Here is a 24087-nt window from a genome sequence, read left to right as displayed (position 1 = left end):
GCGCCCTTCACAACCAAAGAGCATACTTTTATTCTCAAATATGTCTGTCTGAAAGTAGCTTTTACTTTAATAGACAGCAGGATTTCATCCAATCTAAACCACAGGAATCCATATAACAGAGTGCTCCGGTAAGTGGTACATTTTTATTCATACAGCCACTCCAAAACCCTGAGCCCTTCCTTCACACTTAACACCTGATTCTGTTGTTTTTACTGAGGTGAATGAAGTTAATGTGTGCCCACGATCAACATGGCTTCTTTCCATTAAGAGAATTACAACGAAATTCAGATGAATAGACTAATAACTTAAAGAACTTTTTACAACTTCAAGGCCAAGTTTAGCTTAAATACACTTCAGAAGGGGCGACACGGGGGTGCAGGGGTTAGCATTGTCGCCTCACAGCAAGAGGGTTCCTGGTTTGAACCCCCCTGCATGTTCTTCCTGTGTCAGGGTGGGTTTTCTCCAGATGCTCTGGCTTCCTCCCACAGTCCAAAGACATGAAGGTTAGGTTAGGTTAATTGGCGACTCTAAATTAGTTGGTGTGAATGTGGTGGATTCACAGCACGCGCGTGGTCGTCTGTCTTTATGTGTCAGCCCTGTGATAGTCTGGCAACCTGTCCAGGGTGTACCCTGCCTCTCACCCAATGTCAGCTAGGATATTCTCCAGCACCCCCACGACCCCCAACAGGATAAGCGCTATGGAAAATGAATGAACACTTCAAAAGCCTGTCTGACTTGCGTTATTTTCCCAATTGATTGACCCTCTGAACCTGAACACCTCTATGTGGAGAGGAGCAGAGCTAATCTGCATGCTATAATATATAAATACTTGAAGTGTATTTTGTTTTACTTGCCAACTATTATACTTTTCTGAAGTTTCAGAAGTGGGGTTTCACTTCTGCAGCTTTTTTGACAGAATTAAAAAAAATCTGAAATGATACAAAACCGTCATTCAAAATCACACAACATTTGACTCTTACAGCAAAATTTGACCTATTGGCAAATAAACATATTCCCTTTCTTGCTGAGAGTTAGAGAGGATAGACGTAGCAGCATGGTTGCCAGGAAACCAGCGGACTCCAGAAGGTCAGAAATTGTCATTAAACTACAATATGTCATTTTTACACATCGGTTTTTGTAGGGACTAACAAATGAGGTATAATGGGTTAATAAAATATCCTTAGAACTGCAGGTCAATAACTTTTGTGACTGTTTCCAGTCTTAATGCTAAGCTATGCTAACTGTCTGTAGCTTCATATTTAACAGACAGATGTGAAAGTAGTATCAATCAACTGTCTGCCAGAAAGTGAATTAATGTATTGCCCAAAATGCTAAACTGTACACTTGCATGCCTCACCCCTACTTACTGTTTTTAAAGCACCATATCATCACCGCTTCAATGAGCTCTTGAGTAAAGGGAGGATCAAAATTAGTGTCTCATTCAGTTTGATCGATGAAAGCGAAACCTTAGGAGTGTCTGGCTACTGTAATGGATACTATTCTTTAGCTGCAGAGAAGGAAATGAGGCTCTCATGTGATGACCGTTTTCTCAGTGTGTTTGAGACAATCGTTCATTAAATTGCATCAAGTGGACGAACACCAGATTCGGCCTTTTACAGCTCAATGGAAACTCCCCAGAAACTCAACGGAGAGAAGTCACACCGCCGACCGTCCTGTTCTTGCAGATCAGCATGTGTGTACAAAAGTATGCACACACTCGCAGAAACTCTCACATCCGGTCCAGTTAAAGGTAAAAGCATGTTCTCACACACACATCTGTATTGATCAATCTCTACATTCACTCCCTCTCTTTTGTTCTTTCCCTTTCATGTGCACACACACTACCACTAGAGCATGCTGTTTCAAGTCACTTTGATGAGAGCTCACATGAGCCACTGCTCCTTCTCTTTGTTGAACTGCTCCGCCCAGCGCCGGGTCAACTCCAGGTAGTGATCGGGTCCATGCGGCTGATAGTCCAAGTACACACGGGTCACCGTCTTTTTAGGCACTGCCCTCTCTATCTGCGTCCCCTCGTGCCACTCATTAAAAGACGTGATGGTGACGATCTCCGGCCTCACATTCAGCGCCGCCTGCAAGGCTGTCTCGTAGTAACGACCGTTCACCCTGTTGCGCATGTTGTGGTTGTTCCACGGCCGGATGCTGGTGTCAATATAACCAGGTCCGACACTGGGGATGAAGAGGAGATTGTTGCCGTCACAAAAGGCTTTGATGGCCTTCCAGTTCTGGTGAGAAGAGCCGAAGGAGAAACCGTTGGAAGCGAAGTAAGTGTACATGCCATCGAAGCCGCCTGCGAGGATGTCGTGCTTGTGGCGCTCCTCCACAATCAGGGCAATGAAGATGGCGTCATAGGCAGAGCCACGCACACTGTGGGAACCGGTGGGAGTCAAGAATTCAGACCAGGACTCTGGAGGAGTCAGGTAGGAGTCATAGATATAAAATAGAGGAAGACTCTTCCCTGTGCTGGTAGTAAACTTGTAGAAGGCTCCATGGTCTCCGTACCTTTAAAGACAATAAAACAATACAATAATGACATGGTTAGTTAATGATGAATTAGTTGATTAACAATAAGTTGATCAAGTCAAGAAGCTGCAATGCTGATTTTTCAAGTAGTGAGGCTAAAAATGTCCACCTTCTCCTGAGTCTGGTGGTAGAGAAAGAACATGCAGGTCATTCAAATCAATTCAAAAGTGTTTATCCCCTGAGGAGCATGAATGTAGTCAACAAGTGTCATTGGAATCTATCTGCTAGATTATTAGATTTCTTGTGCTTCAGGTTGATCATGGGATATGAGGATAACACAAGAAGAAATCTCATTTTGAAAATGGGAAGGGTTTATCCTCTGGAGAGCACAAATCAGCCCAGTAAGTTTTTTTTGACAATCTTTTTGATCTTCTACAGGAACAACTGGCCTGACTGTTCTGGTTTGAAAACTCACTGTGCACGACCTGCTCAACACCAAACAGAGACGAGACACAGCTGGCAACTAACTGGTGTTTACAGATGAGCATTTCACAGCTAAGGAGCCAGATATTTCCCTCGGGAGTTGATGGCCACCAAAAATAGAATTAACAAGGAGAGTGAATATTGGACTTACACTCCCCAGATAGCCGGAAACACAACTTCAAATAATGATTAAGTTGCTCCGTGTTGCTGTGTGTAAATAATAAACTGTTGGCTTGTGAAAATGAAAAACATGAGGAAATGTCAATATTGTGTTTGCAACAACTTTCCACTGCCCCCCAGTGGCCTAAAAAAATCACCTGTTACAGGATGAAATACTACATACAGGGTAAACAGTTGACAAAAGGAGATGCTCTATATTAAATAGTTTGAGACCTTTATAGGGTTATAAAAAACATTAAGATTTATCCTCTGTGTACCATAAAGAATTTAATGGCCTCAGGTACGTTGTTGTGAACAAATATGTTGGTCGAGGGAAACTTATGACCAAATAGTGGTGCTAAATGACAACTAGACCTGACCATCACTGTGAGGGCAAAATGTGAAGATTTGCCCTTTATTATTATTAATTAATTTCTTTCTAATTTTTTTTTTGTTAGAAACTCGATTTCTTGTGTAAATGTTTTGGAGGTTTGGGCTTTTGAGTCAGTATGGACTTGACAAGTTCTCCTTTTCAGAGCAACCTTTATACTCAAAGGTTAGAAAAATAGCTTTTGCTTTCCACAAACTCATCCATAAGTCATGAAACTAGCCTTACATAATCAAAAATGCGTTCTAAAAGTATTTCAGTTTTGTAACTAATGTTATTTCAACTGTGCATGAAATCTTAATGGTTTTCTATTTAAGCTGAGTCAGTGATGGAGAAGTGCAGCCCACCTGTCAATGATATACTTGATATTGTCATGCACACTCTGGTCGTTTCGTCCTCTGTATGGTTGGATGTGAAATGCAACCTATGAAAACATGCAGAAAGACATACACCTTGTTAGTTTCCATTCATCATGTTACTGCCATGAAAAAAGACAATCACAGTCAGGAATCAAAGATGATTTTAGTGAGTGTTGACTTCAAATCAACATTCAGTCTTAAGAGGTAGACTTCTCAAAGAGGGCAGACAAATGCAACAATATGATCTCCTGGTTTCTAGTTAAAGTTCAAGAAGCGATCAGGAAAAAAAAGTCATAGTATAAATTTGCCATAAAATTTCATAAAAAAGTATAGTATGCTGTTATAGTAGCATAAAAAAAATAATCATAGTATAGTATGTCATAAAAACGTAAAAAGTCATAGTATGTTAAGTCATAAAATATGTAAAATTAAAAAAAATGTATACTATAGTATGTCAACAAATGCAAATAATAAATGTTTTACGAGAAGTAATACCATAGTAATACCATACTATAGCATGTCATAAAATATAGAAATATAGAAAAAAATGTCATAGTATAGTATGTCAAAAATATAGAAAACAAATGTCATAAGATAGTGTGTCATAAAATATAGAAAAAATGTCATAGTATAGTATGTCAAAAATATAGAAAACAAATGTCATAAGATAGTGTGTCATAAAATATAGAAAAAATGGCATAGTATAGTATGTCAAAATACAGAAAGAAATGGCATAGTATAGCATGTCATAAAATATAGAAAAAAATGGCATGGTGTAGTATGTCATAAAATATAGAAAAATTAACATAATATAGTATGTCATAAAATATAGAAAAAAGGGCATAGTATAGTATGTCATCAAAAATGGGATAAAAACATCATAGTATAGTATGTCATCAAAAATGTTACAAAAATGTCAGTCGTCAGGAAATTGATGAAAACGTCTCAGTATATGTCGGAAAAAATGGGATGAAAACATCATAGTATAGTATGTTGTCAAAAATGTCATAGAATAGTATGTCATCAAAAATGTGATAGAAACATCATAGTATAGTATGTCTTCACAAATGTCACAAAAATGTCAGAATAGTATGTCGTCAAAAATGTGATAGAAACATCATAGTATAGTATGTCTTCACAAATGTCACAAAAATGTCATAGAATAGTATGTCGTCAAAAATGTGATAGGAACATCATAGTATAGTATGTCGTCAAAAATGTCATAAAAACATAGTATAGTATGTCATCAAAAATGTGATGAAAATGTCATAGAATAGCATGTCATCAAAAATATGATAAAAATGTCATTGTATAGTATGTCGTCAAAAATGTGATAAAACTGTCATTGTATAGTATGTCATCAAAAATGTGATAAAAATGTCATAGTATAGCATGTCGTCAAAAATGTGATAAAAATGTCATAGTATAGTATGTCATCAAAAATATGATAAAAATGTCATAGTATAGTATGTCGTCAAAAATATGATGAAAATGTCACAGTACAGCATGTCATCGAAAATGTGAAAAAAAGTCATAGTATTGTATGTCGTCAGAAATATGATAAAAATGTCATAGTATAGCATGTCGTCAAAAATATGATGAAAACATCATAGTATATAGCATGTTGTCAAAAATGTGATAAAAATGTCACTGTATAGTATGTCAAAAATGTGAAAAAAAGTCATAGTATAGTATGTTGTAAAAAAATATGATGAAAATGTCATTGTATAGTATGTCATCAAATATGTGATAAAAATGTCATTGTATAGTATGTCATCAAAAAATGTGATGAAAATGTCAGTAAAGTATGTCATCAAAAATGGGATAAAAATATCATAGTATAGTATGTCATCATAAATGTCACAGAAACGTGATAGTATAGTATGTTGTCAAAAATGTGATAAAAACGTCATAGTATAGCATATCGTCAAAAATATTACAAAAATGTCAGTCATCAAAAAATTGATGAAAACGTCTCAGTATAATATGTCGTAAAAAATGGGATGAAAACATCATAGTATAGTATGTTATCAGAAATGTTACAAAAACATCGTAGTATAGTATGTCATCAAAAATGTCATAGAATAGTATGTCATCAAAAATGTGATAGAAACATCATAGTATAGTATGTCGTCAAAAATGTCATAAAAACATCATAGTATAGTATGTCGTTAAAAATATGATGAAAATGTCATAGTATAGTATGTCGTCAACAATGTGATAAAATCGTCATAGTATAGTATGTCGTTAAAAATGTCATAAAATCATCATAGTATAGTATGTCGTTAAAAATATGATGAAAATGTCATAGTATAGTATGTCGTCAACAATGTGATAAAATCGTCATAGTATAGTATGTCGTCAAAAATGTCACAAAAACGTCATAGTGCAGTCTGTCGTCAAAAATGTGATAAAAACATCATTCAAATAAACACAAGAAGTTTGTGCTCTAACTTCTTGTGTTTATTTGAATGATGTTTTAAATTATCATCGAAATGCAGAAAAACCTAAAATAGTTGTTTGTCAATGAATGGGTAAAAAGTCATGGTAAAGTATATCATACAAATGGGTAAGATAAAAACATACCATAGTCCAAAGACATGCAGGTTAATTGGGGACTCTAAATTGCCCGTAGGTGTGAATGTGAGTGTGAATGGTTGTCTTTCTCTATGTGTCAGCCCTGCGATATTCTGGTGACCTGTCCAGGGTGTACCTCGCCTCTCGCCCAGTGTCAGCTGGGAAAGGCTCCAGCTCTTTTGCTGTGCAGCCCTAAATCATATGCTGGCTCTCTCAGTCATCAAAACTTTGAAAACCTTCTGCCTTAAAGCAGTGCATGACATCAGGCATCTGGTTTCTCTTCCCTAGTACCATGTCACAGATGACTGTACTTGTTTACAGTTTTTTTTAAAACCTATAAATAAAAGAGTACAACACAGACTTTGGTCAACAGTACAGCATACCACAGTTGTTAGCCATTCAAGCAGATCCTTTCGGACAGGATGTGACTGCAGAGAACCATGTTTTCACCGTTTCATTTTCATGACAAAGTCTGTCTGATGTTTTTCACCCTAAGTGCTGCCCCTCTGGAGACTTCTGTAATGGCTCTGTTAGAAACGGGTATTTGCAGTTGATGAACGAAAGCAGCAGAGGAACAAGGGACCTGAAGTGACACGTACACAAAAAGTGCTTAAGTTGAATATTTTAAGGAGCAGCCGGAGAATTCAGAGACTCTGAATAATGCATGATCAAAGTGAAACACTTTTCTTTTCAAGCAGTGGACACCCAAGGGAAACAATGTGAGGGAAAGGGGCTTTTTAAACCTAATGAAAGCCTGCATTTAGAAATTCGCTTAAACAAGACTATGACAAATCGGTAAAATCAAATTTCCAACTTGATAGTAGCACTAGAGGAAGTGTTAAGTGAATTATCACCAGTTATTACAATTCATCCCCAGGGGGGCATGACTGTGTGTAGCAAATTACATGGTAATCTATTCAACAGTTGCAGAGACATTTCACTAAAAACCGCAAATGTCTGCTGGTGGTGCTAGAGTGAAAGTCAGGGGATCAAGTCATTAAGTACCCACGGCTTTAATTCCACCATGAATGTCTGCAAAATGTCACTGTAATCCATCTTACAGCAGTTGAGAGATTTCAGTCTGACATTCGTAACACTGACAGAAAATCTGCAGGATTAAAGTGCGTGTATCACCATCGAGAATAAGAACTTTACAGTGATGAAAATGGGCATATTCATGTTCACATTTAATCTTGTGCCTGTTTTCTGTTAAAATGTTTCTGATAGGGAAGCTGTATTGCAAGCAGAGGGTGCTGTGTGCTTTTTCCGCGAAAAAAAAAAAGACAGTTGGCTGCACTGACTGTGTCACTATGACATTGACCATAAGTGTGCTAATGGATTAAAGTGATGTCTGGAATTGGCGAAAGTCAAGCAAATTGTTTTAAACTGCAAATGTCTATAGATAAACTGTCAAATGGAGGCAAGAAAAACAGGACCACTTGTGCCACTAATGGAGATGCTAAGTGCTTTTATGTGCTGCAAAACATACATTTTGAAAGATTAAGATGCACTTTGCTGGCAAAATATCAATTTGAAGAAAGATAGAGGAAGGAAGATCTAGGCCATCTGAATAAATCACAGCCTCTAAGCTGTGTTTGTAAAGCCATAACTCTTTGGACTTTCTTAGTAACATCATCAGCCCGGCAAAGTGAGATCAAATATCAAATCATTTTGAAAAACTGAGGTATTAGAGGATATGAAGCCATATAATCAATAATCCACAAAGGGGGAAGGAAAGCTGTTACGGTCCCCTGTTCACTGCAGCAGAACGCAGGCCACTAGAAAACTCAGCTCATTTTCCAAACACACCGGCCCATTACTCTGTGGTAATTTAGAAGTAAATGAGACAGAGTCGACGCATTTTAATACCTCATAAACATTGACAGCATGAGCCAGGAACAACCACAGCATGATTCATGCTGAGCAGAGAGGAATTTAGTGCCATGTCATGCAGAAAGCACTGAGGGAGGGATGTGAGCCAACACAAAGATAAAGGTCCAGACCCTCGTAACAATTAGATCAATTCCAACAAAGCTGAGCACGTTTATGTATGAGAGAGCGTCAGGTTTGCTCTGTCGATGGACAGTGGACACACACGTCCATGCAGGGTCACGGACGACTTAATGTAGCTACTCTGTACATCTGGAAAGTGTGCCTGATGCCATCATAGGGCACCCATGGGTGTTATTCCCCCGTGCTCATGCAGTCATGTGGCCTACTTACTGGATAGAACTTTTACAGCCCCTCAGGGTGCAGATTGTTCAGAGTGCACATTTCCCCTCTGCTCCAGCTTCCAATCACCCCCCCACCCTGTCCCCACCGAGCCACCCCCACCCTCCCCTGGGAAGAGGAAGGACTATTTCAGCTCCTCTTCAAGCTGAGGTCGAGCAGCAGCTCTGCTGTGGAGGCTCCATGTGATGTGCTCTCCAACTCTGCTGTACAAACTACAGGCTCCACAGGCTGTGTGGGTGCTGCTGAAATACTGTTTAACTTATATAATAAAAAGTACATTGCTTTCTTGTACAGTGTTACCCAAAAGAGGGGTCAGTGTGTTTTTAGCTGTGCAGTGTGGGATTGCCAGTGTGATAGAATTTGGATTTGGTTGCAGTGTGATAGCTCTGCTCCAGTTTCCATTCATCTACATTTTAACTGAGCATGCAGCTATGCCACATTTGTATTTTCGGTTGTGTCTCTTATCTGAATAAGCATACAACTTCCCAAGTTTGGCAAGGTTACATTACCAACCAGGCAAACCAAGGCATCAGTCGTGGGGCCCCAGAACCCAAGGGGGCCCAAAAGCATGTCACTTGTTTTTTTGATAACCTACAGAGAAGCTCTGTATCAAAATCAAGTTGAATACTTTTTCCAAATTCTAATTCTGTCTCCCCATTGTTTAAAGCAAAGTCCCCCTATTCTTTTCTAATCTCGCAAACTACTGGACCAATCAGCCTCATATTTTGTGTGTACATTTATGACCAAGCTCTGTGACCTCTCATAGTTGCACTCAGTCACAGTTGTTGGAAAGCTTGTTTACGTCATTGACCGCTGACACCTCACTCCTCTTCACTGGCCGGTAGGGGCCCCAAGTTCTACAGAAATCAGCTTGGCAAACATCGACAAGCCTTGCCTAGTCTGTTGCACGCCACATTTTGGACTCCGTTGTGGCTCTGAAACTGACATCCATAGAAAAGTTTGGTCTCATTTTGAACCAGAGCATCTGCAGATAAATTCCCAGACCAATATGTTATGACTGATTAAAGTCAGGCACAATACAAGATCAATTAGTCTGCATTTTTAAAAGAAAATCTAAAGTCAAGATGGCGGCGAGCTGTGAATTTTTTCTACATTTCATAGACAAAAGAATTTAGAATAGAAAATAAAGTTAATCAGGTGCAGCCCAGGTTTATATTATGCTCTCAATCTGATGGTGCATGAGTATTTCTGGGGGACCAACAGGGGCCCAGCAGCTACTTTTTGCCCGGGGCCCTCTAACAGGTTAAATCTGGCCATGAATCTTGGAAATGTTAATGACATATTCATGCCTCAGTGAGTCACATAAAACCACTATAAAAACCATTCACATGCTGTCTTCGATTGCTCCATTCGGCAGTTAGACAGGAAGACTGTCGAGTGCACTGTAATCCTCATCCTCAGCTAGGAGGAGTGCTGCTGTGACAAACAAGACAAGACAGTACAGGACAAGGATGGACAAAGATACCAGATGGAAAACTAAATGCATATGGACAGGTAAACTATTCCTAGAATAAAGGTTTGTTTTTTTAGACATGCTGAGGAATTCTACGTTCATTCATCCTGGTGTTTTCTTTGTCTTATCTCTGTATCCTCAGTAATATCACGCTATTTTTGTATAATTATACAGACTCTCCAAGGGCCTGATGTTTCGAAACAAAACTGCTCACACACTCTCACAAAGCAATGCTCAGATTGGCTGGTAGCCACTTTGCTACTAAAAGCGGATTGCAGATATGTGTGTTTCCTGAATCCTGATCTGATACATTTTTGGCTGTAGCCGCAGCTCCTGTGGGACCATCTGTCCTCCACACTCGGGCTTTCCTCCCTCCTTTTAGTCTGCCTCTCAGTAGAATAGAGTAAAGAAATTATTTAAGGTTGTTGCTTTGGAAAATTTGCATTTGAGCCCAAAATGATCAGAGCCAAAGTTCTTTACCTTGTCAGCATTTTGCTGAAATTATGCAAGAAGAAGCACTCCAAAGATAAATGTCCTTCTGTGCAGAGGGAGTGGGAGGAGTTCATCAAAAACAAGAACTGGAAGAGGACGCTGCACTCAACATACAGAAAGAAAATATTCTACTGATTGTGATGTATGTGCTTTTATAAGACAGCTCTTCCTCCTTATTTCCACGAGATTCTGAAATGAGCCGTTGATTTGTAGAAAGCATGTCATGGTCTGTATTTCCACACACGCTTTCTCCTGCTTGCTCAGCCACTCATGACAATAAAGCATTGCATTAGGTTCAATCTATTAGCTTCTCTCCTGACAGCATTTTGTGTAAAACCTCATCAGCTCAGCGTTGCATGTATAATCCCAGCATCCTTGTCGTGCCCTCGCACAGACGCATTATTTCTTTGCCTGCAGCCAAACAGCAGACTAAACAAGTGTGATATCAAATCTGACAGACTGGCCTTACAAACCTACTGCCTCTCCTCAGAGCTGTTTATACAGAGGACAATATGTGTCACATCGCTGCTGGAAAATCACATCAGGATACAAACACTGGCGTCATAATGGTTGTGTTATAATGATCATTAGGATGACTTTGCTTTGTAATTAACCTTGTTGATAGCTTCAGCAAGTTGTAAATACAACTTGCCTCCTTGTGGTCTGGTTAGTTTTGTTCCTATATGGTAAAATAGGAACATACTTAATAAATTTATAAAATATAATGACACGTGAAACCTACTGACTTTAGCACAGACACATGAATCTCACTCAGTAAGTGTTTTTTCCCCCATAGTTTGACAAATTTTGTATCATCTCTCAAATGCAAGATAGGTAAACTTCTTGGGGTGGTCTGAGTATTCTGCTGATCTACTGGGATTTTCACACACAACCATCTCTACGGTTTACAGAGGATTGTCTGAAAAAGAGAAAGTTCTCAAATGACCACTTGTTACAACCAAGGTCTGCAGAAGACCATCTCTGAACAAAACAACACGTCCAACCTTGAAGCAGATGGGCTACAGCAGCAGAAGACCACACCGGATGCTACTTCTGTCAGCTAACAACAGGAAACTGAGGCTACAATTTGCACAGGCTCACCAAAACTGAATGATATAAGATTGGAAAAACTTTGCCTGGTCTGAAGAGACTCGATTTTGCTGCAACATTCAGATGGTAGGGTCAGACTTTGGCGTAAACAACATGAAAGCATGGCTCCATCCTGCCTTGTATCAACTGGTCAGGCTGTGGTGGTGGTGTAATGGTGTGGGGGAGTCTTGGCACACTTTGGGCCCCTTAGTATTTAAACACCACAGTTTTACACTAGTTTTCATTGAAAAATCATTGAAACTTATCTGATTAATGAACTAATAATAGCAACTAAAGCATAGTAAGTAAAATAAAACCTTACAGCAATGCTGATGCTTTTATCCGGTCAGTTGTATGTAATGTGTTGCGCAGTTGCTGTTGGTGCATTATTAATGGCCCCTGTTTGACATAGGAAAACTCTTACACGCCTGCATCACTTATATGTCATTTCATATTCATACAGAAAGCTCCTGAGTAGCTTGTAATATGCACATAAACACAGGAACATATTACATATGCTTCTTTAGCTCTCATTTTAGAGACTTTTTACAAGAGAAATGTGACAAAAAAAGCTCTGATCACTGTGTCATCATCTCTTATCTTTCTTTACCCTTCTACTATCTTAATCTGGAGAGCATCCAACGTGAATTGTATTGAATTACGACCAAGCGTTCCCTGTAAAAGTTTAATAAGCCTTCGATACAGTGAAAGGAGGCAGAGAGACCAACATGGAGGGAACATATTTTCTTCAACATGCCATTTTCCAACCTAATTGGCAAATTGGTCATGTGGTTTTTTCTACCCCCCCACCTCTTCACCCTGCTGATGTGCTCCGGAGCTCATTCAATCCCCACTGAACAACTGATCCAGCAGCAGCTATTTGACCTGTTTTTTTATCTCTAATGCTGGAGATGTCACTGCAGCTGCAAACATCAGGACTCAAGTCTCTGAGCAGCACAGACAGCAGCAGAACATGCTCAACAGCCTCATTCTCCTGTGACAAAAACAAACTGCAGCTTCTGTGAATAACTCACCACAGCACTATGGCTGCGTTGAGATTACTATCCTGAGCAGTGTTAAGCTCTCTGCTCACCACTGAAGAAAGCATCATTAATCCTTTTCTAGCTCTGTATCACTGTGCTCTTAGTGAGATGAATGGATGGAGAGATAATGGACAGACAATCATATTTACACATTGAGCCTTAGGCTCATTCATATTCTGGCAACCATTCAGAAATAAAAGAATGGCCATCTCTCTAGAAGCTGACATTTAAGTTTAACAAGATGGAAGTTTTACACAAAACCCTACTTAATGGTGGTAAATGTAACTCTGGAGAAGGATGATTGTTGAGTCTCATTACCAGGTTGTCAGATACTGACACAAAGCATTGGTATTTGACGACCTGGGAATGAGACTCAACAATCAACTATCTTTCTCCAAAGTTCAATACCTCATTTTGAAACACCACTATAGAGCAAATTGTCTGTGTAAGTTGCAGACTCTCTGCTGTTTTATTTAGCTTGTAGCATCAGAATCAGTCATATGCAAATGAGCACAGTTCGAGTTGGTTTACTGTATTTAACGGAGTGCCTCAAGGTTCTGTGCTTGGTCTCTCCGTCAATAGTTAACTGTTCATCGATCAACTGCCAAGAATTTTTTTGACCAGTTATGTATCTCAGTTTATGAGTTAATTTCGCTGCTCCTCAGTTTACTGCACTGTGCACCACCTGGTTCGGGTGGGAGCTAGCTAGCAGCGCCACTCGTTCTGTGATTATCCCTGGTAATGTCCTGATACAGCAGTGGTGCTGTAGCAACATGGTGGTTGCTCTGTGGTCTTCCTCTAGGTCACTCCGATGAGTAAGCAGGTCAATTTTGAGCCTCAAACCCCCTTTAGCATTTTAACTATGTTATCACTGTTAGCTCTGCTAGAATCGTTTAAAGTGTCAGCACGGCTAGTGCTGACACAGGTTAGCACTAGCCGTGGCTAGGTTTTTGCAGCTAAAATTAAACCGTTTACTCATTTGGGCTAGTTGGGGAGGGTGGCCAAACTGTTTCCACAGCTAAGCCATCCCGCCACCATGGGTTGGGACGGCATTATCAACTGTAATTGCAGAATGAGTGGGGCTGCTAGCTAAAGTCAGGTGGTGCCCAGTGCAGAGCTGCCAAGGCTAACTAATCAGTGGAGACCATAGGGTGGGCAGGGGGCCATAGGTTTCCATGTTAACGTGGCTAGCTGGCTGCTTGTCAGTGAAGCCAACAGAAATAAAATGAAAGGCAAGACATTTACAGCACAAAACATTAAAATTTCACCACCTCTAAATGGATAGTGTTTTGAAATGCGGAGCTAAAGCTCACTGAGTCAATGGAGCACCAGACTAAATGGAAAGGCCTCATGTATTTCACGTCATTTAGCATTTTTCCTTAAAAATTAACCAGTTGATTACCAGTTATGGGTGTCAGGCTATCGGAAGCTAAATCAACCAAAACTTACATGAATAATTTAGGTCGTAAAGCACATGGAATTCAAACATATTGCTATGCAGATGATGAGGCACTGTATAGTTGTGGATCTTACTACCCAGATACACTTCATAAACACAGTTCACCTTTAATATTTTGCAGTCTCAGCTCGCTCAACTCAAACTGGTACTAAATGCAAGTAAAACTGGGTTAATGTTGATTTCTAATGCTAGCATGCCTCCAGATATTGTTACAGTTCAGGGGAAAACAATATGACTTGTCATCTGTAAACATATACAGGTAATTGACTTCATGAGTCTTTATTTCTGTCCTGTTGGTCTCTGGTTTATTTTTATTTAAAAAGCTATTCTGGGTAAAATGCATTCATATTCCTACAAATTTATTTCAGTGTTCATCTTGCAATCATTATCTCAGATCACAAGAAATATCTGCCGTCTGTCTCTAGTGTACAGAGACAGAAAAGGAAAGCTTTCTTTTTTTTTTGCTCTAGCCACTCAGAACAGTCCCTAAAATGAAATTGATTTGATAATCAGATATCTGACACAGAAATCAAGATTATGCTGAACTCTATAGTTAATGCTTTTATTCTTAATTGTGCCTATTCTTAACTGACTTGTAGTCTTATTTTAGCAATATATGTTTTTAGTATTGTTTTATCTGTGGTATGATTTTGTACTGTTTCTATCTATGCTGCCATCTTGGCCAAGTCTTTCTTGATTTACTGGGATTTACGTGGTTAAATAAATACAAGGTAAAAGGTTTAAAAACCCATTGCAAAGCTCATATCAGCATTATTGATTGAAAACCAACTCTTCCATTAACAACTGCAGATTTAAAATGGACAAATCACTGAATAATCAACACTCATTTACCTGCGACAACATGCAGTATGCATAAAAATCGAGCTGATTATTACAACTCAGACGCGAATTGATTCATTGCTCTTTTTCTAGACTTCTACTCTTTCCCCACTTTGTCTCAGGTCTCTCTCTCTCTCTCTCACACACACACACACAAAATGTGCTGATGCTTTTTACCTTGAGGTTGTGTCTATACGCAGCATCTAGTACAGATGGTACCAAATCCTCAGCGGGTTCCCCATTGTCGTCAGCCAGGCCAGGAGGATACCAGGACAGGACCAGAACCCCTGGAGACACACAGAAACTCATAAGTCTGATCATCCATCCAGGACCAAAGACACTACCTTAGAGAGCATCTGTGTAGGACCAATGTCCAAAATGCATATGACCCTCTGAAATGGGTCTCTCAGGCATTGTTGAAATGATGTTTGGCTTTCACACTGATTGTGTGAAGAAATGCTGACAATCCTTTTGGGAGAAATGGGAGCTGGAAAACTTTTGCTTTCATTAATCTACAGTGCGGTTTTCACGCAGCCCTTCACACAGTTTTACAGACCGATTTGCGACCATTGAACGAACACAGTCAGTTTTGCTTTTATTGAACACACTGTGAAATTTCTGCCTTGAAAATCCATTAGGGTAATCACTGTATTTTATGGGACTTAGACAGATGCTGGTAAGATTTGTGGTGATATGCTGTGTGCATGGACGGATTAGGAGATAAGGCATCCTTGGTCACAGATATGCAAAAGGTCCCACCACCTCTTCGTCACAGGAGCAAGACACAGGGACTTTGTGCTGGTTTTCATTCTTTTTGTTGTTGTTATTGTTTTGTGTCTCTCTGGGGTCATTTTGTGTGACCTTGTGCTTGTTTTGTGTTTCTTTGTAATCGTTTTGCATCTCTCAGGGGTATATTTGTGTCTCTTGATCGTTTTGTTGCTCTTTGTGGTTATTTTATGTCTCTTTGAGGTAAATTTATGTCTCCTTTGGTCATTTTGTTGCTCTTTGAAGTTCTTTTGCATGTTTTTGTTGTCGCTTGGTGTCTCTTTATGGGTTAATTTGTGTCTCTTGTGTCTTTTGGGTCTATTTGTTGCTCTTTGTTTTTGTTTTGTGTGTGTGTTTTTAATTGCTTTGCATCTCTTTGTAGTCATTCTGTGTCTGTAGTTCTTTTGCGTGTTTTTGTTGTCATTTTGTGTCAACTTAAAGGTCAATTTGTGTCTCTTGGAAGTATATTAGTTTCTTTTTGGTTATTTTGTTGGTCTTTGTGGTTTTGCGTCTGTTTGAGGTATATTTGTGTCGTTTTTGGTAATTTCATTGCTCTTTGTAGTTGTTCTGTCTCTCTTTTTAGTTATTTTGCATCTCTTTGTAGTCATTTTGTGTTTCTTTGTAGTCCTGTTGTATGTTCTTGTTGTCTCTGAGGCATATCTGTGTCTTTTTTGGTCATTTTGTGTCTCTTTGCAGTTCCTTTGCATCACTTTGTGGTCATTTTGAGTCAGTTATGGGTCGATATGTGTTAATAAGAGTGACATTTTGCAGATGAAGGCCCCTGGGTCTGTGCCAGATAGGCCTGTTCAGTAATCCATTCGTGGTCACAGATATGTAAAAGGCTCCCAACTCCACCTTGCAGTTCTTTTTGGACATTTTACATCTCTTGTGGTCATTTGGCATGTATTCGTGGTTGTTTTTCATCTTTTTTGTGGCCATACAAGCCCGTTGTTTGTCTTTAACTAGAAAAGCTGATATTCTCTTCAAACAGAGGCTCTGGCTCAGTGGCCCCCTGGGGCCTCGAGTCCCTGGACCTGTGCTCAATAGGCCTATTCAGTGATCCATCCATGGCTGTGTGGTGGCGAGTTGATTTTTTTCTATCTGAATGCGTACCTGCCCATCACCCATACTCTTCCCCTGATTGATAAATATGCATTTGTCATCTTTGCACTATTTATTATGTCTTGTTTTAGTGGCAATCTCTCTGCGCAGCTCAAGTGTGCGACAGCTCATAAATTCCTGTAGAGAATTGCCTCCTCATGCTTTGATGCTGGCTGAGAAATACTGTAGCTTCATATTAGCCACAATGGCACCTGGCACCAGAGACTATCTGGCACATCGGATATGCACTAAGAGCTAATTCATTAAACTCATATCCGCTTGCTGTGGAGCTGTGGGGACTATTAGATTACAATACCCAACTACATCCATGTGTATTAAGAATATGGCCGCTGCTATTCATTTTATTTATGGGCCACTATGAAATGGCAGGGAATCAGTCATCAAGCCAAACGGGACTATTTAGAGTTTGGCTGACTGTGGTGTCTAATTAAATGGATTATTTTAAATAAGCATCGCGAGCCAGCACTCCCATGATCCATCTGTTAAGGCGGCGAGGTTTCAAAGGGATGGATGGCCTGGTCATCAGTCTGGATGGTGTACAATAACCTACTGGGCCGCAGGACAGAAACATCAGAGCCTATCATGTGAAGGCTGCTGACGGCTGGACAGACCGGGCTGTTACTCGACACCAGATGACAGGACTTGTCTGTCTTTAGGGAAGCCAAACAAGTTTTTGAAAAGACTAACAACATAGCCATTAATGTTTCATGAGACATTCAAAAAACTGATCTGAGCCTGAAGTTCTAAGAATAGAGGTAAGGGACATTAGAGCCAGTGGTGCCCCAAGAGATTTTTCAAAGGGGTGGATGGATGGGGCACCTGAAATCTTGGGGGTGGTTCACCAAAACCAAAAGCCGTAAGTGAATTTCAGAGACAGAGACTTATGAGAGACTTGTGGGTACCAATAGAAAACATTTTAATTTAGATATATTTAGGTGAGAGTTAAAGGGACCCCTTTGAAAACAGCCATGCTGATTGTTAACGCTTCAAATTTTAGACTAAATTTGGAGCGCTGTTTGGCCTCCTTACCAACAACCTATGCCGACATGGTTGGTACCAATGCCTTAGATTGTCTGGTGTCACAGGATACCACTATCTTCACTCTGGCTTAAAAAAATAGCACACCACAGCCTCTTGGGGACAGAAATGTCAGCGTCCAATTATTATTGCAAGGGAGGACCAGCAATTGACCTTTCACAAAGCCCCGCCCCTTTGTGATGGTCCAACAAGCTGTCAGAATAAGATGGAGCCCACACTGTAACTAACTGTGATTCCAGAGAGAAGCAGACAGAGGGGTCTACAGTCTGTGTTTGAAGGATATATCCAGGATGTCAAACTGACTCAGCAGCAACAACAGGTTAAAAAGACAAAGATAGTTAGAAGCTAAAGCCGAACTATAGGCTACAGATCACAGTGTAAAAGTGAACCACCACATCACTGCTGATCGCCACACAAGACAATGAATATAAAGGGAAACTTTGCTGATATTGAACCAGCTGTGTGGTATCGCAGTGTGTGTAGATGAACAGTGTTTGGTTTCACTCTCATGCTGCTGCCAGCACCTTGACCTCTGCCGCCGGACAGACAGGGATCTCCAGGGGAAGTCAAACAACATTCATCTGCACACACTGTGATGACACACAGCTGGTTCAATATCAGCAAAGTTTCCCAGCTTCCCTTCACTGGTTCCTGTACAGCAGGGTCGGTCTTTTTTTCACCGTTATAATCATTAAAAAGCAAAAGCAGCATGTGTATACATTCAGTAGGCTATATCTTCAGTAGCTAACTAGCTAACCCTACACTTTCCAGGGTTTGATTTTGGTTCTGGAACAGGGAAGAAATGTATATCTTTTTCCAACCTCTCCAGGTAACGAGTGTCATTAATACACGACGTGCCCCAGGCACAACATTTAGCTCCAAATCCACAAAACCAGCCTGAAAATGAAGGAAATCTGAAATGACTGGAGCACAGCTGTGTTGTTGTCAGACCCTGGTCTGTGCTAGCCCGATGCTACATTATCATTGGCCAGTCTGCGTCCGGGGGCGGGACTTAGCGAGTGAATTATTGTATATTAGGGGGCCTTGGGTGATAATATAACAATATATTATCTTCTGTTATACAAGTTTTGTAACTACAGCACACAGTCTAACTTCACATTACATTTTAAACATTTAAAGTTTACATTTCTTCCTTCCCCTTTAATCTTTTAAAGCTGTGTTATCAGATGTGTTTTAAGACTCTGCATTGTTTCTAGAAAATCTATTTGTCGCTCGATTGTTGGTTGCCTGGCTTTGGATGTGTTGGTTCTTGTCTTACTGTCAGTGTTTTCGATGGTTTCTCATGACAGAGAGATCTGGGTCTCAGAGTGACATCCTAATTAAATAAAGGTATAAATATATTGACATTCATTGACTCTTACACAATCTAAACAATGATTCATGGGGTTGGGGGTAACACTTAAACAAGTTTATCATCGCTTTCTTCATTAATGTTTAAGTCAACTTTTTTAAGAAGCTGGTCAAATAAAAAAATGAGACATTTGAGTAGAATGTAATTAAATAAGTTAGAATATCTTAAAATAGTCTGACCACTTACATCTGAATAAATATTAAGTTGATTTAACTCAAGTTTTTCGAGGTCAAAGCAAATCATGTTGGTTGTACTTAACCATCGAAGTATGTCGATTATAAAAGACTCATAGGATTTATTCTATTCTGTTGAAAATTATATAAGAGGAACAATTCATCACATCAAATATAACGCTGACTGTGGTTTTTGCTGTATTATTCTTAAAAAATATATACTTATTAATATCCTGCAGCCCTATAGGGGGCATGCTGTGTTGAAATAGCACACTAAATTGAATCACACTTCCTGAATCAATATTGAAATTGAGATAGGAAGGTGTTCTCCTCATGATGTAGACCCATCTTTTGATTACTGGAGCTTTTACAGTCCTGAAGTTTGTCTCTGTGCTGCAGGAAAAGGCGCAGCAGCAGATATTTGGGGACTCTGAGCTGAGTGTGTAGGGAGCTGTCCACAGGATGTGTGGTGCTGAAAATATTTGTGCCCCTCAAGCGGCTTTATAGAGGCCAGATCTCTGTGCAGCTGCTGATCACAAGAAACAACTCAGCTCTTTTCTCTCTCCCTCTTGAAGAAAGTGGTTACATCTGAACTGTACCTGCAGCAGAGGCTCCGATCTGCTCCATGTGGGACTCCAACACGTCCGGGTCCCTGGAGCTGTACGGATTGAGCTCGGGGTAGAAGCTGGAGCCGATGTCCTCGGGCGGCATGTGTCTCCCTCTCGGGTAACTGGATGCGATTTTGGGGTCCCAGTGTGGAACCAGGATGTGGTCCCAGTGGATATACTTGCCGTCCATGTGTGGGTTGCCGTACCAGGTGTAGTAAAAGATATGAACATCGTAAAATATGGTCCCCTCGGGGCCGGTGTTGGACAGAACTGCTTTGGTGTTGCTGCCGGCTGGGTGGGCTTGACCCGGGGACGCGGTGGCGTCACGGGACACGGAGCGCCGGTCCATCTTCCCGGCTATCATCGGCAGCAGCTCCAAACCCGGAGCCAGATCCGAGAAGCCGTCACTGGGCTTCAGGGTCCTCAGTCCCATCATGGTCCCGAAGATGAATAGCGTGAAAAGAAACAGAGCTATACAAGCTTTCCTCCGTAGTCTTGCCATGTTTGCTTGGAGAGGCAGGAGCTGCAAACGGCGCGGACGGGACCAGGAGCGCAAATAAACCTGTCTCAGTCCTGTTTCCTCACAGCCTACTCTTCAAAGTGTCCTGCGTGACATCTGCAAACAGTATATCCTCTGCTCTGAATGCATGACTAAAAGGGGACTACATGGTTGCAGTCCGGTCGCGGCAGACTACTTGACGCAGTTGCCTGTTAGATTTTTAACTTTGTCCAGCAGCTTCATGTCTGTCATGCTGCTGATCAGCCTGTAAGGTGTCACCACAGCACAAACTCACTTCCTTAAGCGCTTGATCTGCTCTGTACAGTGGCAATAACCGAGTCTATACACGCTATAACCCGTGTTCCCGATTTTGTTTCCATATAGACGTTTCACTCACTGACATCCAAACTGTAACTCCTCCAGTTGGCTGCCGAGTCCCGCCCGGAAGCTGATCCGTCCACCTGACACCCGACACAGACAGACAGACGACCGGCGTCGAGATGCGGAGTGATGCTCTCCGGTGATGATGTCCGGAGGGATTTTCCAGCCTCTACGGGTGGTTGGTTGGTGTCTCCTTTACACAGTCCGTTTGGGTCTCAAAGAGGCGGGACTCGTCTGATGTGCAAGGCTGCAGAGGCTCGCGCAGACGGGAATAGATGGCATGTATGATGTCTGCAGATCAGACACAAAGTTAGGCTCCTGTAGCAATATTGTCACTGTGTCACCATGACTCATCACAGACTCTATGAGTCTCATATCTTCAGCTGAAGACAAAGTATTAATTGTCATATTACTGTTTTTGAAGTTCAAACTGACTGCACGGTGAGTTCAGAGTTACACTGACATCTAGTGGTCCTTTAGTAGAACACAAGAGCACTTCACCATGCTGCTTTCAGGTACTGCAGGGAATTATGACGATATTGGTCTGCAACTAATGATTATTTTCCTTGTTGACTAATCTACCGATTATTTTCACGATTAATTGAGTAGCCATTTAGTCTAAAAAAATTTTTCTAAAAAATGTAAAACAAAACAAAAAGTGCTTGTCACAATTTCCCAGAATCCAAAGTGACAACTTCAGTTAACATTTTTTGTCCAACCAACAGGCCAAAACCCAAAGACTTTAAATTTATTTACAAATATTTATTTTAAAGAAGCAGCATTTAAGAAGTTCTTTAAATGTTCAGCAGTTTTGCTTGGAAAAAAAGACTGAAGTTGGCAATTAACTTTTTCCAATCAACTAATTGATTAATTGACTAATTGCTTCAGCTCTACATTATTATTATTATTGTTATTATTATTATTATTATTATTATTATTATTATTATTATAATATCCGTAGTAGAAATGCCAACCTTCTCTGATTTACGATGTATTTATTTAATTGTATTATTCGCTCATTTAATTCAATTCAATTCAATTCAAGTTAATCTAATCTAATTTAATTTCATTTCATCTAATTTAATCTTATTTTATTTTATTCAATTTAATTGTATTTTATTTTATTAACACAGTGGTGACTTTACAGGTACAAAACAAAAACTAACCCAAAAAAAGGGTATATACACAAACACAACGACAGAAGAATAAAATAGGGTGACATACAGAGAGCTTGACTAGGTATAAATGTAAAAAAAAAAAACATAGCAAACCAAATAAGGATAATTTTCTTCTCAAGACAGAAATAATATAAATTATAATAACACATTTATATTGAAAAATAAGTAATAAATACACGATGAATGGGGAGTAAAGAAAAAATGAAAATAAATAATCAGCTGTTGTAGTATGTATGTGTGTATATGTGACAGGGGGTAGACCGATGATGTTAATGAATGGAGCCCAACATCTGTGAAATGTATCAAGTTCTTTGTCTTTCTATTGAAGTGTACTGTAGATGATGTCACTGGGAAGTTGAGAGGTTGTTTCTGTCTTTCCGTTTCATTTAGTTGATCTTTTAAAGTGATTGTTAGGGCGACCGGGTTGTTGATGTTTCAGTGGCGGTTCAACTGATGGGAAACGATGTATTCATTTTTGATCGGAAGTAAAATATCCCTTTAATTTTATTTATCACTTCCGCCTTTGCACAAAACAAGAGTTCAGAATATTTACTGAAACGCATCATGTCGCCATAAAGGCGTCCTACGGTTCACATGAAGTAAAAAGTCCGTTTAAAGTGGGCTGTCCCGGGTACATTAAGAGGTGACTGTTGCAGTCTATCAGCTTGTTGCACCTTGGCTCCAGTCCAGCAGTGAGATCTTGGCTTCCGGCCAAGATAATCCTCGGCAGCACCCAGGAGCCGCTGACCTCTGCACTGACTGCTGACAGTTCATTAGATTGCTTTCCTTGTCCACTGAGCACTTTGTTTAAACACAGACTGATATATAAACACACTGTACACCCGCTGCAACCGGCGTTACAAGTTATTTGTGGCTTAATACAAAACTAACTTTTACTGTAAAGTAGCTAAAATTGTCAGACTTTTATCCAACAAACTTCCTGCTCCTGCTGTCGTGCACACTGCTGTTCAATGACTCAAAGGATATAATAAAGCGGCTAAATATTCAGTTTATAAAGTGTGAAATTAAAGCGAAAAGAGTTATAGTAGCTAAAATGTCTATTGCTGTAAATTTTCAAAAGGCAGTGAAACATTTTGGGTCACCTTATACTTCCGTGTTTAAGGATCATAGTCTTTATTTTGTGAATATCTCTAACTGCACACACAATAAACATAGGCCTACCTGGCAATTTATGTCTTATGCAGCCTACTTTCTTGTGCCAGACTTATTTTAATGTCACTAAAACTTTAGGTTATTGCATTTAAAATAATTTAAAACATCACAAAGTAGCAAAACAAGGTATCAGAGATACTTTTACATGTTAAAAAAAAACGCTAAGATAAACTAAATTCGGAATATTAGCATAATTTGTCAGATTAAAAAAATATTGCAGAAAAACCTCTCGTCATTTTACATGTTAACATCCCATAAAATAATCGTGTTTTCTAAACTAATTAAAAATATAAAAGAAAGAAAATTAATTCAGGATGATGCATACATTTAACCAAATTAAATAAAAAAATAGCCTTATACCTGGTTATATAAACTAAAAAGCATTTTAGAAAACTTATGGCTTTACGTTATAATATAATCTCTCTCTGGCCAAGAAGTCTGTTCATATTTATTCCAAGTTTCTTGAAAGCACCAGTTTACATTTTAACGCTTCAGTGTGGGGCATAGCTTTCTGTGATTTATTCAGTTTAGGATATTTAATGCAGTCGATTATGTAATGTATAGAGCCATCTGTATATGCGTGTTTTGCGGGTCCACAAGGGGTCGTTGTGGTAGTTGTGATGAAATCGACAGGTCGCCTCTAAAACATCCATCAGGCGTCACGTACACAGAGGTGGAGCTGTGTTTCCATTCACTCCCAAA

At 39.7% G+C, this 24087-nt stretch overlaps 1 protein-coding gene across 1 annotated transcript; it reads right to left on the bottom strand.

The window, feature by feature from the left end:
- Positions 1-6: 6 nt before the first annotated feature.
- Positions 7-21383, bottom strand: LOC117266201 (glycoprotein endo-alpha-1,2-mannosidase-like protein). The gene is made up of 4 exons (XM_033641251.2): positions 20146-21383; positions 15254-15363; positions 3859-3935; positions 7-2520 (listed from the first exon to the last, which is right to left on the bottom strand). The coding sequence occupies exons 1-4, from the start codon at positions 20654-20656 to the stop codon at positions 1884-1886; spliced, it is 1335 nt and encodes a 444-aa protein (XP_033497142.2). The 5' UTR covers positions 20657-21383; the 3' UTR covers positions 7-1883.
- Between the last annotated feature and the right edge of the window lie 2704 nt (positions 21384-24087).

Source organism: Epinephelus lanceolatus, chromosome 10, assembly GCF_041903045.1.
Source record: "Epinephelus lanceolatus isolate andai-2023 chromosome 10, ASM4190304v1, whole genome shotgun sequence".
Taxonomy (NCBI): Eukaryota; Metazoa; Chordata; class Actinopteri; order Perciformes; family Serranidae; genus Epinephelus; species Epinephelus lanceolatus.
The sequence above is the reverse complement of the archived record's forward strand: the minus strand, read 5'-3'. Positions and strand labels throughout refer to the sequence as shown.